General features: G+C 40.8%; 1 protein-coding gene across 1 annotated transcript; it reads left to right on the forward strand.

Moving 5' to 3' along the window:
• Positions 1-73: 73 nt before the first annotated feature.
• Positions 74-15,143, forward strand: POLR2D (RNA polymerase II subunit D). Its single transcript, XM_043576456.1, has 4 exons — positions 74-201; positions 7,136-7,316; positions 11,990-12,085; positions 13,053-15,143. The coding sequence occupies exons 1-4, from the start codon at positions 129-131 to the stop codon at positions 13,129-13,131; spliced, it is 429 nt and encodes a 142-aa protein (XP_043432391.1). The 5' UTR covers positions 74-128; the 3' UTR covers positions 13,132-15,143.
• Positions 15,144-15,590: the final 447 nt, after the last annotated feature.

A 15,590-nucleotide genomic window follows, 5' to 3' on the forward strand; every position in this document is an offset into this window, starting at 1 on the left:
CCCCCACCAGCTTCCTGGTGGAAGCCCACCCAATCCTCTGCGACCACGCCCCTTCCGTGGCCGGGACCCGCGCTTCCGCTTCCGGCGGTGTGAGTGGGCCGCGCGGCGTGGTGTGGCGTTTCGTGGCGATGGCGGCCGGAGGTAGCGATCCGCGGGCCGGCGACGTAGAGGAGGATGCCTCACAGCTTATCTTTCCCAAAGGTGGGGCTGGGGCTGCGCGACTGCCCCCGCTGTCCCGCGTGGTCGCCGCAAACCTGGCGTCGCCCCGTGCCTCGCCCGAGGCCGCGGCGGACAGCTGGGCGGGTTCCCGGCTAGGAGACTGGCAGGGAGGATGGGGGATGCGGCCGTGGGAAGGGCCTGGGCCCGCACGGCCACTGTACCTCTAGAGGGGCCAGTCGGATTCCACGCCTGCTGCCTTGGAACCGTGGGCGCCCCGTTCCACGCCACCCCTGAGCAGCCTCTTGCTACTCGTTTAAGTAATTTACCCGATAAACTGCGAAGTGCTGCAGGAATGTGGCAAGGATGAACAAAACGACACTAGTTAAAGTGGTAAGGACATCATCATTAATCATTAATCATTAATGTGCCATTCCAAGGGCGCTTGGCTGGCTCAGCCAGTAGAGCATGCGACTCTTGATCTCAGGGTCATGCGTTCAAGCCCCACATTGGGCAAGGAGCCTATTAAAAAAAAAAAGGTAATGTAAGGTTGCAAAAGGAAAAAGAGACTAGCGTGGACTGAACTTCCGATGTGTGCAGAGTGACTGGGCCTTTTATAGGCAGAATAAAGAAATGGGGAGGAGGTGAGTGGGGTCTCCATAGGATCAGGGAAGTGAAAAATTACAAAAACCGGGAAGGGGGGGTTGGTCGATTTGAAACCCATTTGGTTTTGTTAACTGGCGCTTGCAAGAGTTAGACTTCTCTCCCACAGCTCTTACTGTGAACTGACGGAGGCCCTACCTAAAGGTATTGGCTGGGACAAACAGTAAATTTCTTGGGCAGACTTGGTTTTCAGAGGCAGGAGCTTTAAAGGGGCTAAGGTCATCCTAGGAACATGGCCTTGAGCTGTTAGAAATTATGTTAGTGTTTTGTTAAAGTCTTTCTGGGCCAAGGTTGAGTCCCAAAAGGAGGACTCAGGAGCCTGGCTAGAGTTTGGGTCGAGGAGAGCCTTTGTCAGAGGACTACCTACAAGTACAGCACATTTTACTGTCAGGGAACTTCCTTTGTGCAGTGTGATGTATTTTATTTGTAATTCCCCCCCCCCCCCCTTTTTTTTTTAACTTTAGTTTTTTAATTTACATCCAAGTTAGTTAGGTTATAGTGCAACAATGATTTCAGGAGTAGAATCCTTAATGCCTCTTACCCATTTAGCCCATTCCCCCTCCCACAACCCCTCCAGTAACCCTCTGTTTGTTCTCCATATTTAAGAGTCTCTTGTGTTTTGTCCCCCTCCCTGTTTTTATATTATTTTTGCTTCCCTTCCCTTGTGTTCATCTGTTTTGTGTCTTAAAGTCCTCATATGAGTGAAGTCATATGATTTTTGTCTTTGACTAATTTCACTTAGCATGATACCTCCAGTTCCATCCATGTAGTTGCAAATGGCAAGATTTCATTGGTTTAGATTGCCGAGTAATACCCCATTGTATACATATACCACATCTTCTTCATCCATTCATCTGCTGATGGACGTTTGGGCTCTTTCCATACTTTGGCTATTGTTGATAGTGCTGCTATAAACATCGGGGTGCATGTGTCCCTTTGGAACAGCACACCTGTATCCCTTGGATAAATACCTAGTAGTGCAATTGCTGGGTCGTAGGGTAGTTCTATTTTTAATTTTTTGTAGAACCTCCATACTATTGTCCAGAGTGGCTGCACCAGTTTGCATTCCCATGAGCTGTGCAAAAGAGATCCTCTTTCTCCACATTGTCGCCAACATCTGTTGCCTGAGTTGTTAATGTTAGCTGATGTACTTTATTTGTAATTTAGAAGCCAAAAATAGGCAAGAAGCTTAAGATTTTAAAATAACCATATTTTACAGATAGTGGAAAATGCAAACTAAATCTTCACAGTATCCACCTTAACAATAACCTTAAAATTACCCAATAATTTTAAAATTGTTATATCCACGATAAAAACTGAAACTCTACACCCTTTTCACCCAGAGGAAACTACTGTAAACAATTTAGTGCTTATCCTTCCAGACTAATTTTATGTTTATTTATTAATATATACATACACTATTTTTCTTTGTAAAAATGAGATTATACAAAAGAAGTGCTACAGCCTTTAAAAATTTTGACGGTAGGGGTGCCTGGGTGACCCAGTCAGTTAAGCGTCCGACTTTGGTTCAGGTCATGATCTCACAGTTCATGAGTTCCAGCCCCAAGTCAGGCTCTGTGCTGACAGCTTAGAGCCTGGAGCCTGCTTCAGGTTCTGTGTCTCCCTCTCTCTCTGCTCCTCCCCCGCTCGTGCTCTGTCTCTCTCTTTCAAAAATAAATAGATATTAAAAAAAAATTTCTTTTAATAAAGAAATTTTTTGACAATATATTATGTAGAACTTTTTTGTTCTTGTTTTGTTTTTAAACTCCAGGCCCATCGTGGGGCTTGAACTCATGGCCTGGAGGTCAAGAGTTGCTTGGTCTGCTGACTCAGCCAACCAGGCACTCCTGTCTTATTCTCTTAAAGGGCCGGATATACCTAGTGGTTTACCATAATACTATTTATCTGTTGATAAGCATATAGGTGGCTTCCAGTTTTTTATTTCATAGGCTCAAGGTCAAATTTCCATAGGATAGCTTCATAGAAGTTTTTGGCAGAATAGAAGTGTGTGTGTGTGTGTGTGTGTGTGTGTGTGTGTGTGTGTTTAAGTGTAATAACTGAGACAGAGATGCTTTCTTAATGTATGATAAAGCTTATTGTACTTGGGTTTTATCTAGGTACTTTTTATTTTTTACACTCTGAAAATATTTGTTTTGATAAAGGCAGGTAGCATCTGGTACACGTGAAAATTTTATTGAATTTGGTATAATTAGATCTTAGGTTCTGTCAAGTAATGGTATGTCAGAGTTCTGAATATCTCTTATCTTTAACTTCTCAGCTCATATGTGGCGGGGGGGGGGGAACACAGTGTTTATTATGTAGTTTAGAACATGTGAAGATGCGGGCACCTGGTTTGCTCAGCCAGTAGAACATTTGACTCTATGTCGGGGGTTGTGAATTCAAGCCCTATTTTGGGGGTAGACTTGACTTAAAAAAAATGTGAAGATATATAGAAACAACAGTAAGTACTTAAAAGTTAAGGAAAGCCTTTGCTGTAGATAGCAAGCAAACAAATGTGTGCTAATTCATTGTAGGACAGAAAGAATGCATGAGGCAACTGAAAGCATCTGAGAGTTTGTAGTGGTAGTTTTCACAGCATGTTTGCCTGAAAATACAATTTGTCCTTTATCCATGTGATATAATTAACAGCAATTCTACTGAAAAAACTAGTAAGTAAGCCATTTTTTCCAAAAATGTTTGTATGATCAGTCCCTCCCTTCCTCAATTAAAGAAATCCCCTAGAATATTTTGTACTAGAGAGAAAATTTTGTAGTAGAAGACCATCTGAAATTGCTACCTTTATCATAATGTTTGTAATGAAGCGTCCTCAAAATTCCCAGTGTTGGGGCCCCTGGGTGGCTCAATTAAGTGTCCAGCTTCAGCTCAGGTCATGATATCATGGTTTGTGAGTTCAAGTCCTGCATCAGGCTCTGTGCTGACAGCTCAGAGCCTGGAGCCTGCTTCGGATTCTGTATCTCCCTCTCTGCCCCTACCCTGCTTGTGCACGCGTGCGCACTCGCTCTCTCTCGCTCTCTCTCAAGAATAAACATACGTTAATTTTTTTTGTTTTTTAATAAAAAAAATTCCCAGTTGAGGTACTGGTCAAGGAATATTTTTCCTTCTTATAGGAAGGAATTGATAAATAATTTGGATGAATTGATAAATAATTTGGATTAATAAATTGTGGCTATGGTTCTTAAAAGATCAGTACAGAGGAAGAGTAACATGCATAGTTTGGCTGCTTTGACCTTTCATTGTTTGAAAGGAGTGAAAGTGATGTATAAATAGTACTTGGACATTACCCTCAGTAAAGAATAGGAACAGGTGACTTCCTGGTGTTCTGACAGTTCTGTTCTGTTACATTTAACAGGTAAATTTTGCTTGGTATGGAAAGGGAGGCATATCTTACTTGGCCAATTTTCCAGGAGCCTTAAAAGCAGCAATAGCTGTAACAAACATGGAGATGATTCTTACTAGTAATTCTTGTTTAGTCTGTTGGTTTCCATTTTCTTTTTTTTTTTTTTTTTCTTTAAGTTTATTTATTTTGAGAGAGCTTGCCCACAAGTGGGGGAGGTGCAGAGAGAGGAAATGAGAGAATCCCAAACAGGCTCTGCAGTGTCAGCATGGACTGGAACTTAGAAACCGTGAGATCATGACCTGAGCTGAAACCAAGAGTCAGATGGTTAACTAACTGAGCCACCCAGATGCCCCTGATTTTCATTTTCTGAGTCTGTATCAATGCAGCAGCCCCAGAAGTTGAGATTAACCCACTTTTTAGATGCTGCTGCTTTTTTTTCTCTTATGTCACTTGTGACTGTCACTTCAGAGATGTGGAGTCCTACGCTCCTAATATTTACTGCTTTCTCAGCTCATTGCTTTGAAAGCAGTAGTTTCTTCACTTGTACATCACTTCACCAGTGAGTAACAGGCAGTGACCTGGGCTGGACAGGAATTGGCTCTGAGTTCCTCTTGTTCAAATTCTGCTGACCTCGAGTAGAAAATAGCTTTTTGGTGCCTTTTAGATTCAGAAGTAATGAGAACCTTGCAAGTAAAAATACTGTTTCCTCCTGCTGCCACCCTCCCCCAGCACAGACTGTTGTGGAAGCAGAGTGGAGCTCTTGTCACCTGGCCCGAGAGAGGGGGGGCCACCCCTCTGATAGTGGTATTAGTGATTTCCCGAGAGTAAACATACCCAGATCCCATGGAAATGCTAAATTGCACGTAATTTTGGGTTTTCCTCATTAGTCTTCATCAGTGTGGGATTAGAAACATGAATCCATGTTTATGAATGGTTCCTACTCTGGAGGAACTCCCTGATAAAGAAAAGGCAGAAACCAGCTCTAATACTTTATAATAATTATTAGGAATGTATGTTCCTGTGGGATGGAAGGGAGACACTGGTTTCCCAAGGAGATAATGTTACTCTGAAAATACAGGGAAAGTTTGCCATATATTATGGAAAAACCTAGTTTTTTTATTTATTTCTTTTAAAACTAGTTTTTAAAGACTGCTTACTGGTATTCTTACTGTTCATGAGGATTATTATAATTTTTTTTTAAGTTTGTTTTCAGAAAGAGGGCACAAGCAGGGGAAGGGCAGAGAGAAAAAGAGAATCCCAAGCAGGCTCCATGCTGCCAGTGTAGACTCCAATGTGGGACTTGAACTCACAAACCTTGAGATTATGACCTGAGCCAAAATGTAGAGTTGTACATTTAACTGATTGAGCTACCCACGTGCTCCAAGAGGATTTTTTTTTAATGTTTATTTTTTATTTTTGAGAGCAAGTGTGGCAAGGGCAGAGAGAGAGGGGACAGAGGGTCTGAAGCAGGCTCTGCTCTGTCAGGCTGATACCAGTGATACCCATGCAGGGCTTGAACTCATGAACCGTGAGATTATATATAACCTGAGCCAAAGTCAAATGCTCAACCGACAGGATTATTTAAAAAATTTTTTTTAAATGTTTATTTATTTTTGAGAGACAGAGACATGGCACGAGTGGGGGAGGGGCAGAGAGAGAGGGAGACACAGAATCTGAAGCAGGCTCCAGGCTCTGAGCTGTCAGCACAGAGCCCAACGTGGGGCTCGAACTCATGAGCCATGAGATCATGACCTGAGCCTAAGTCAGATGCTCAGCAGACTGAGCCACCCAGGCACCCTGACTGAGGATTATTTTAAATGAGCGAGCCCAAATGTCCATCACATGATGAATAGATAAAAATGGATCATGTGCATATATATATATATATATATATACATAATATATATGTGTGCATACACACTCGTACACACTCAGTGGAATATTACTCAGCCATAAAAAGAATGAAATCTTGGCTATTTACAATGATATGGATGGAGCTAGAGAGTATAATGCTAAGTGCCATAAGAGAAAGACACTGATTTCACTCATATGTGGAATTTAAGAAACAAAACAGATGTACATAGGGGAAAAGAAAAAAAGAGGGGCAAATCAGAAAACAGACTCTTTACAGGAAAAAAAAACAAGGTTGCTGGAGGGGAAGTGGGACCGGGGGGATGAGTTAAATGGGTGATGGGTATTAAGGAGGGCACTTGTAATGAGCACTGGGTGTCATGTATAAGTGATGAATCCCTAAATTATATACTTGAAACTAGTATTACACTGTATGTTACCTCACTAGAACTTAAGAAACTGACACTAAAAAAATAAATAGGTATCAAGGGCAGGAGATTTGTGTGATGGTAAATATTTGAAATAGGTTTCGTTGGTAAACTACATAAGACTATGAAACCTGGAAGGTAGGGAGTAGGGACTTCTGGCCTCAGGCCCAATGCCAAGTACGTGATCTGGGTGAATGAGTAGATTAAATAGATTCATTCAGCTACTAAAATAGAATTGGGGGTACATTATTGTGTGTTTCCAAACCCTTGGCCCTCCCTAATGTGTAATAATTATTAAAATTGAGGGTATAGTATTAGTATTATGGAACTACATTAGGAGCTCATGCAAGCTAAAGAGAAATAATTGTTGGTTATGCTCCCTTTTGGAATCAGTAACTGGCCTAATTAGGATAATGACATGTCATTATTTAATAGCATGTCCAGGTCAGGTTCTTTGATGTTAGAAACTGTCTGGCCCCACTGAACTAAATTTTAGTTTTATGAACTCTTCTGTGCTTTGTGGTAGGCAGGTCTGGTTGAAGGTGAAGCTGTGGGATATGAGGCCTCTGGATTTATGCAGGGACGCAAACTTGCTGTTAATCTCGAAAGCAAAATGAACATTTAGAAGCTGTCTTTTGAAGGAATATTTTCAGCTGACATTTGTGCTTCTCACAAATAGAGTTTGAAACAGCGGAGACACTACTAAATTCAGAAGTTCACATGCTTCTGGAGCATCGAAAGCAACAGAATGAGAGTGCAGAGGATGAACAGGAACTTTCTGAGGTCTTCATGAAAACTTTAAATTACACAGCCCGTTTCAGTCGTTTCAAAAACAGAGAGACTATTGCCAGTGTCCGCAGGTGAGTGCTAAAGGAAAGTTTTTATTAATCCAAATTCGTGGATGTCTGAGCGTAAAATACTTTTGCCTCCAGCACCACCAGCACCAGCACTCAATGGGCATCATCTATACCATGAATGTAAGAAAAATAATGTCTTTGTCAGAAATTTTAAAACGGCTCTTTGATCACCAAAATGCTCTTTGATCACCTTTTCCGGTACCTGAAATCCCCGTGGTCATCCTGTACAGTAACCACTATTGGCAGTTTGTTGTTATTCTTCCAGATCTTTTCCATGCATTCACATACATATATACACCTATAAACAACACACAAGTGATTTGTGATGGTGGTTGTTTTAATAAAATGGGCTTATTTATTTATTATTCACCTGAAATGTCTTCAAGATCTTTTTTTTTGTATTTTAATTTTAATTGTTTTTAATGTTTATTTATTTTTGAGAGAAAGAGACAGAGCATGAGGGGTAGGGGGAGAGAGAGAGAGGGAGACACGGAATCTGAAGCAGGCTCCAGGCTCCAGCTGTCAGCACAGGGCCAGACGCAGGGCTTAAGCCCATGATCCACGGGATCATGACCTGAGCCACGCAGGGTCCCCTCAAGATCTTTATATGTTTGTAAATATAAATCAGGAGCTATACCTTTCAGAAGGTGGATTTTAGCATTTTTTCCCAAGGCATTGCTTCTCAAATTGAGTTGGATATAACCTGGGAAACAGTGATGCTCTGGGGCATATAGCAGGCCACAGGAGAAACATCTTCCTCACGTAGCAGTTTAATTTAATGGTAGGTGATTTTAAAACATTTCTACATTAAAACAAACAGATACCAGCATACTGTGGAGTAAAACAAAAACTGTATAAATTCTTGAATTAAATTACAAGACTTAAAACCCTACTTGTAGATGCAGAAAGTCATTTGAGCCCATGCGCCCAGGTTGCCTAGGGGTACTTGTTTGCTCTGTTCCAGAGAAAATGTTTGAGAAGTACTGTCCTTAGGAAAAGCAAGTGTACATAAAAGATGTATATACACATACTTTTCAGGGAGATATTTCTAATAGCCAATGGTAAAAAGAGAAAAGCAACCTAAACATTCAATAGTAATTAAATAAATAAAGTAGTAAATCATTTGGTGAACTACTATATTGTTATTAAAATTGTGGTAGCGGGGCACCTGGGTGGCTCAGTTGGTTAAGTGTCCCATTTCGGCTCAGGTCGTGATCTCGCAGTCCGTGAGTTCGAGCCCCGCATCGGGCTCTGTGCTGACAGCTCAGAGCCTGGAGCCTGTTTCAGATTCTGTGTCTCCCTCTCTCTGACCCTCCCCCATTCATGCTCTGTCTCTCTCTGTCTCAAAAATAAATAAAGGTTAAAAAAATATTTTTTTTAAATTGTAGCAAATGAAAGATGTTGACATGTTAAGTGTGCAGAAAATGAAGGTGATAAAATTGTATCTGAAGTATACAGTCTGTACTAGAAGGTGTGGGTGTACACACTGAGGAAAGATGGGAGGGGAGTGTGCAGTGTTGGGCCTGTGAGGTGACCTGAGTAGGTGAAGGTAGGCTTATACCTTTGTGAATAAATGGTCTCAGGATTGTAAACATGTTGGTTCTCCCCAAATTACTGTATATATTTAGTGCCATTCTGCAACCTCAAGGAAATGGCGGGGGGTGGGGGGCTAATAAAATGATCTTAATATTGTAAGAATTGTCAGAAAAAATTTTCTAAGAAAAATGAAGAAGAATTTGTCGTAAATGACAACAAATTCAAATACAATTCTATCATATTTTGTGTGAGTCCAGTATATGGCATTGTAGGTTAGTGGGGAAATACTTTAAAACAAAGTTTGAACACTATATCACATTTTTAAAGTTTATTTATTTTGAGTTGGGGAGGGGCAGAGAGAGATTCCTTAGCAGGCCCCATGCTGTCAGCACAGAGCCTGACATGGGGCTCTGTCCCTCAAACTGAGATCATGACCCAAGCTGATATCAAGAGTCAGACATTTAACCGAATGAGCCACCCAGGCACATACCCCCTCCCCCTTTTTTAAGGTTTATTTATTTATTTTGAGAGAGAGTGTGGGAGGGGCAGAGAAGAGAGGGAGAGAGAGATTGCCAGGCAGCCTCTGCCCTGTCAGCACACAGCCTGTCTCAGGGCTCAAACTCACAAACTGTGAGATCATGACCTGAGCCGAAACCAAGAGTTGGACACTTAACTGACTGAGCCACCCAGGCACCCCTGAACACTGTATCTTACACCGAATTTAATTCCTCAGGAATTAAGGATTGGAATATAAACCATGGCGAATAAAAGTGTTATGTGACAATGTGAGTGAATATATGTATTATTTTGGCTGTGGTTAGTAGGACTTTAAATATGGGGAAACTTGAGTGATTTCAGTTGAATATAAGCTTTGTGAGGGCAGGAACTTGGTCGTATTCATCACTGTCAGACTCATTGTGGGCACTAAATAAATACTGAATAAACAAAAGAATTTGTATAAATATCTTTAAACTCCCCTACATCAAATAAAATGCCGTATGCAAAATATAAGTATAAACAGGGAAAGAAGTGGTATCCTTAATATTCTCTTAATATTGAAAACTCCCAGCAAATAATTAAGAAAGAGGTGACACCAGTTTTTGAAAATGGCCACTGTCTCCAATTAGACGCTTGATTTGAATCAGAACTTTAAATGGCTAGCTAATTCACATGAAATTATGCTCATCTTCAAGGAAATCAAAAAATGGTAAAAGAGCTAAGTAGATTTGAAAAGATTAGAAAAAGGGGCTCCTGGGTGACTCGGTTAAGCGTCTGACTCTTGAATTCGGCTCAGGTCACGATCTTGCAGTTCCTGAGTTCAAGCCCCATACTGGGCTCTCTGCTGTCAGCGTAGAACCCACTTCTCGGATCTTCTGTTCCCCTCTCTCTCTGCCCCTCCCCCTTTCTATCCCTTTCACCTGCCCTCCCTCTCTCTCTCAAAATAAATAAACTTAAAATAAAGACATTCATATCCTCTGGATAATTTGACTTCCAGGAATTTATCTTTAAAACACACAGTAATTGGGGCACTTGGCTGGCTCAGTTGGTGGAACAGCCAACCTTCTATGTCAGGGTTGTAAGTTCAAGCCCCATGTTGGGCATAGAACTTAAAAATTAAATCTTTAAAAAAAATACACAGTAATCAAAACTAAATCACACAGTAATCGATTAAATACACAAAGAAGTACACATAATGTTCAAAAAACGTTACTTAAAATGAATAATTGAAACAGTTGAAATGTTCAACAGCAGGAAATTTGATATGTAAATTATGGCACAGCCTTTTAGTGGAGTGCCATGTTCAGGGTGCTGTTATGTGTGTACTAATAGGAAAACAGCTGTGTTGTTGATTGGAAAAAGGCCAATCACAGAATGACATTTGTTATGACTCATTTGTTTTAAAAAAGAAATTACAGAGGAGGGGAAGGTGATCTCCATGGAAAAGTTAATACTAGTTATTTCTGGGTAGGATTTCAGGTTATCTTCACCTTTTTGATATCTTTTGTATTGTTTATGAGTATATGTTCATTTTTTTTTTTTTTTTTTTCAACGTTTATTTATTTTTGGGACAGAGAGAGACAGAGCATGAACGGGGGAGGGGCAGAGAGAGAGGGAGACACAGAATCGGAAACAGGCTCCAGGCTCTGAGCCATCAGCCCAGAGCCCGACGCGGGGCTCGAACTCACGGACCGCAAGATCGTGACCTGGCTGAAGTCGGACGCTTAACTGACTGCGCCACCCAGGCGCCCCGAGTATATGTTCATTTTACAACAAACCCCTCCACACACATACCTACACTACACTTCTTTAGAAACCTCTTCCCAAGTAACTAAGTTTACAATATTTTCTTTAGAAAATGGATATAGCTTTTTAAGTGACAAAAAGTGATGAATGTATGAGTGAATATTCTAAAACAGAAAAGTGTTTGGAATGATACGCTAACATAATAACATTGATTTTGTTTAGGTAGTGATATGGGTAGCTTTTATTTATCTGTCATGTATTTTCTAAATTCTGTGTGATAACTAATATGCTTGTAATAGAATGATAACGCACAGTAAATGTTTTGTTTCCGAACAGATGTTTAAGGTGTTCTCTGAAACCAAATCCACCATGGATGAGCTCTCTTTTAAGAGCTATATGTGTGAAAAACCAAGATAGGATTTGACAGTGTTTTATACAATTTGAATTAGAACTGTGCATTTAAAATAAGATGCTGTTTGCACACATATTTGTACAAAGTAAGGTTTGCCTATATTTATTTTGTAGATAAGTTTAAAAGAGAATTTCCTCCTTCTCACAATATCCAAACAAGGGAGGAGAGAACAACAAAATAAATTCCTGAGGAAAAGGTTGTGTAGTCCTTAAGGTGTATATGGTGGTTTTTTAAAAGTTAAAATGACAGGGCTTCTCTTGCCCTGTGTGCTCTGCTCACTTTTGTGGCCTCTGTCTGATTTCACTGTTCTCCAGGAACAGAACAGGAAATGATCTGAAAGTGTGATTTGGCAGCCAAGCAAACTATATGAAAGATTGCAAGTGCTTTGCTTGCTTACCTTTCTTGCTAAGTACCTTTGGGTTCTCTTTTTCCTAGTCATCATTCTTTGATTTTTGTTTGTTTTGATTCTCTACTCCGTGATCAGCTTGTTGCTCCAGAAGAAGCTTCATAAGTTTGAGTTGGCCTGTTTGGCCAACCTTTGCCCAGAGACTGCTGAGGAGTCGAAGGCTCTGATCCCAAGGTTAGTACCGGCTGTGCTGAGTTCTGTATGTTGGATAGATTCCTACAAGTAGAATTAGTGTGTCTAAATGGTGTGTTCATTTAAAATATGGACTGATATCATCAGCATTGAATGGAGTGCCTTTTTTAACAGGTTATGAAAATGATGGTTTTATAGCACACCAACTGTTAGCAAAAATGTGGAACAGCTGAATCTTTCATACACTGATGGTAGGAGTGCAAATTAGTACAGTCACTCACTTTGGAGAACAATTTAGCTACATCTAGTAAAGTTAAAGATGATTATACACTGACCCAAAAACCATTCCTGGGTACATGCCCTGAAAGCAGCTCATACAGTTCATAAGAAGGCATGTATTCTAGTGCTCATTACTGCATTGTTCGTGGTAACAGAACTTGATAATCTGTCAAACATGGGCATGAATTAAAAAATCATTTATATAGCAATGAAAAAATAAATGAACTGGGATAACATCAAATACCAAAATGAATTTGGAGTGAAGAAAATTGTAGAAGGATATATACAGAATGATGCCATTTCTTATAAAGTGTAAAAACAGTGCTGCATATGACTTGAGAGAGATAGATAATAGGTATAAAATAAGTATAGAAATGATAAATACCAAATTTAGCATAATGGCTAATTCTGGGGAAGGTATTTTGATAGGGAGCATACACAGAGCCATTCATTAATTTGTTCTGTTGTGTTTATCAAAGAAATCTAAATCAAGTAGGAGTAACTATTAAGGTTACCTTATTTTCTATACTTTTTAAAATCTTTGAAACACTTCATAATGTTTCTAAAAGGAATGGCATGCAGGAAGTACAGCTGAAAGGGTAAAGGTGTCAGCATTTAGAGGTAAATGGAGAAGTGGGCACAGCGGTGCTCAAAGATCAGTGTGTTAAAAAGAGATCGGGAACATTGTCAGTCGCTGAGACGCTTAGTTCTTTTGGTTTTCTTCTCGTAGCCTGGAGGGGCGGTTTGAAGATGAGGAGCTGCAGCAGATTCTTGATGATATCCAGACCAAGCGCAGCTTTCAGTATTAATCTCCAGATACCATTCTGCTGCTGAGGGCACGACACCCTAGCCCAGCACCACTGTCCCGGTCTCTGGAGCTGACTTACACAGAAATTGTATGGCAGAAGACACTTGGTGTAGGTTGCTGTGTCGGACTTGACTAGTGGACCTTGATAACCTGACTTTGCCTCTCAGAAGGGTGAGATGGGGTGATGTGCTCATATGCTACACTGTTGACTACCTCATACCACAGTTTTGGTCCCGGTGGTATTTCTAAAAATTTTTTAAGTCATCTCTACTCCCAGCATGGGACTTTAACTCATGACCCCAGGATCAATTGACGCATGCTCTACCAACTGATGCAGCCAGGTGCCCCCTTTTTAAGATTTTATCTTTTTAGCTCCTGTGTTATTTTTGATTCCTAAGATTTCGTGTTTAATAATTTCAATCTGTTTATAGTTCTTAAAACTAATAGAATGTATAAAACTGGTATAGGAAGCAATAGTCTTATCTCAATGTGAAAGGAAGAATTAAGGGGGGGCCCCTGGCTGGCTCGGTCAGTATAGCATACAATTCTTGATCCCAGGGCCATGAGTTCAAGCCCCATGTTGGGCATGGAGCCCACTTAAAAAAACAAAACAAAAAAGCCCAAACAGGGGTCCCCAAATATAAATGCAAAAGGAAGAATTAAACCAGATCTGTATCGTCATTTAAAATTCTTAAAGAAAGGAGGATAGTCATGACTGTGAGACAGCATTGGCATCGTGCTTAACCTGGAAGTCCAGGAAGAAGCTTGCTGGAAAGCAGTTACACCTGAGGATAACTGCCAAGCATCATGGAGCCCATAGCCCTGAGGTAGATGGGTACTTGGCCTTTTTTCTTGGACTGTTGCAGAATGTAGGTTTGGAGGCAGTGGTCCTTAAGCACTATTTTCTCACTCCCAAATTAAGATTTTTTTCCTTCATAGGCCAAACTTGAAGGTTTGAACACTTTGAAGAGTCTTTGAATGGGACATTCCAGTCCAAACCTCTGGCTTGCTACTCAGTAGGCATTCTCTGATGAGGGTGACTTGGAAGGAGGGAACCTGCCTCTTCGGGAGCCACTACAGTGCAGTCACTCGATGTGAAGCTAGTTGGGGGAATCTCTTTAATAGCTAAACATTCTAGCTGGGTGTACTGCAGTATCATAGCCAATGAGGTTTAGCCACGGCACAGATACTGGTCACTGAAGAAAAAAAAAAAGCTAAACATTCTAGCTTTGATATTTCTGAAAGGAAATATGCCTGTTTTCTTCACAATTTGGAGATTTTTCTTTAGAGCACTTGTTGGCTCCAGATGAATGTATGATCCAAAAAAAGGTTGGAGAGACAACAAAGTTTGTTTTGTTTTGTTTTAAATAGGTTCCACATCCATTGTAGGACTTGAACTCCTGACTCGGAGATCAAGAGTCTTATGCTCTACTGACTGAGTTTGCCAGAGGCCCCAACAAAGTTAGCTTTTAAAAGGTAAGATAATTTGGAGTGCCTCATTGGCTCAGTCAGTAGAGCATATGATTCTTGATCTTGGGGTCATGAGTTCAAGCCTCATGTTTGGTGTAGAGTTTACTTAAAAAATAAAATAGTTTGATATGTGCTGGCTAAGGCAAAAATAAACTTCATAAATTCTTTCATTTTCTGAAATGACACAGTTTATAAGTCACTGATATTTAGTATTTGAAGGAAATCATCTTTTCATCCTTGCCAACTTCCCTTCTTTGAAACACATCAGTGTTCTGGGTTATAAAATGTAGATGCTAAAAGTATGTATTCCATAGATAATTTTGAGAAGATTGCTAAAAAGAGCCTAATTAGTGTCTGACATCTATTATGCCCCAATAAACGTTAGCTCGTATTAGCATCTTGGTCAGATGAGCAAGTAGACATAGGTAGTTAGCTTGCTTCATAGAAATTAGTGTAGGAATTTGGTAGCATGCCACTGGTACTGGTATCAGGCTATGAAAGCCAAATTACTTGGATCCGTAGAATTGTTTTTATTTTTAATTTTTTTTTAATTTTTTTTGAATGTTTATTTATTTTTTTTGAGACAGAGAGAGACAGAGCATGAACGGGGGAGGGTCAGAGAGAGGGAGACACAGAATCTGAAACAGGCTCCACGCTATGAGCTGTCAGCACAGTGCCCGATGCGGGGCTTGAACTCACGGACCACGAGATCATGACCTGAGCTGAAGTCGGCCGCTTAACCGACTGAGCCACCCAGGCGCCCCCGTAGAATTGTTTTTAAAGAGAGGCAGTAACACGTGTGGCTTGGCACCAACTAGTGGCACAGAAAGAAGAGACCTAAAAGCAGACCTAAGGGACAGTCTAGGCCCATGTGCTATATGGCAAGGGAGCAGTGCATTGCCGCCCACGTGCCATTAGTCCGTGAGCCGCCTGAGCATGTCAAAGCATGTAATGGGCCCGGCATAGAGTTAGGCACTGATGAATGGTAGT

Source organism: Prionailurus bengalensis, chromosome C1 (assembly GCF_016509475.1).
Source record: "Prionailurus bengalensis isolate Pbe53 chromosome C1, Fcat_Pben_1.1_paternal_pri, whole genome shotgun sequence".
NCBI classification, from domain to species: domain Eukaryota; kingdom Metazoa; phylum Chordata; class Mammalia; order Carnivora; family Felidae; genus Prionailurus; species Prionailurus bengalensis.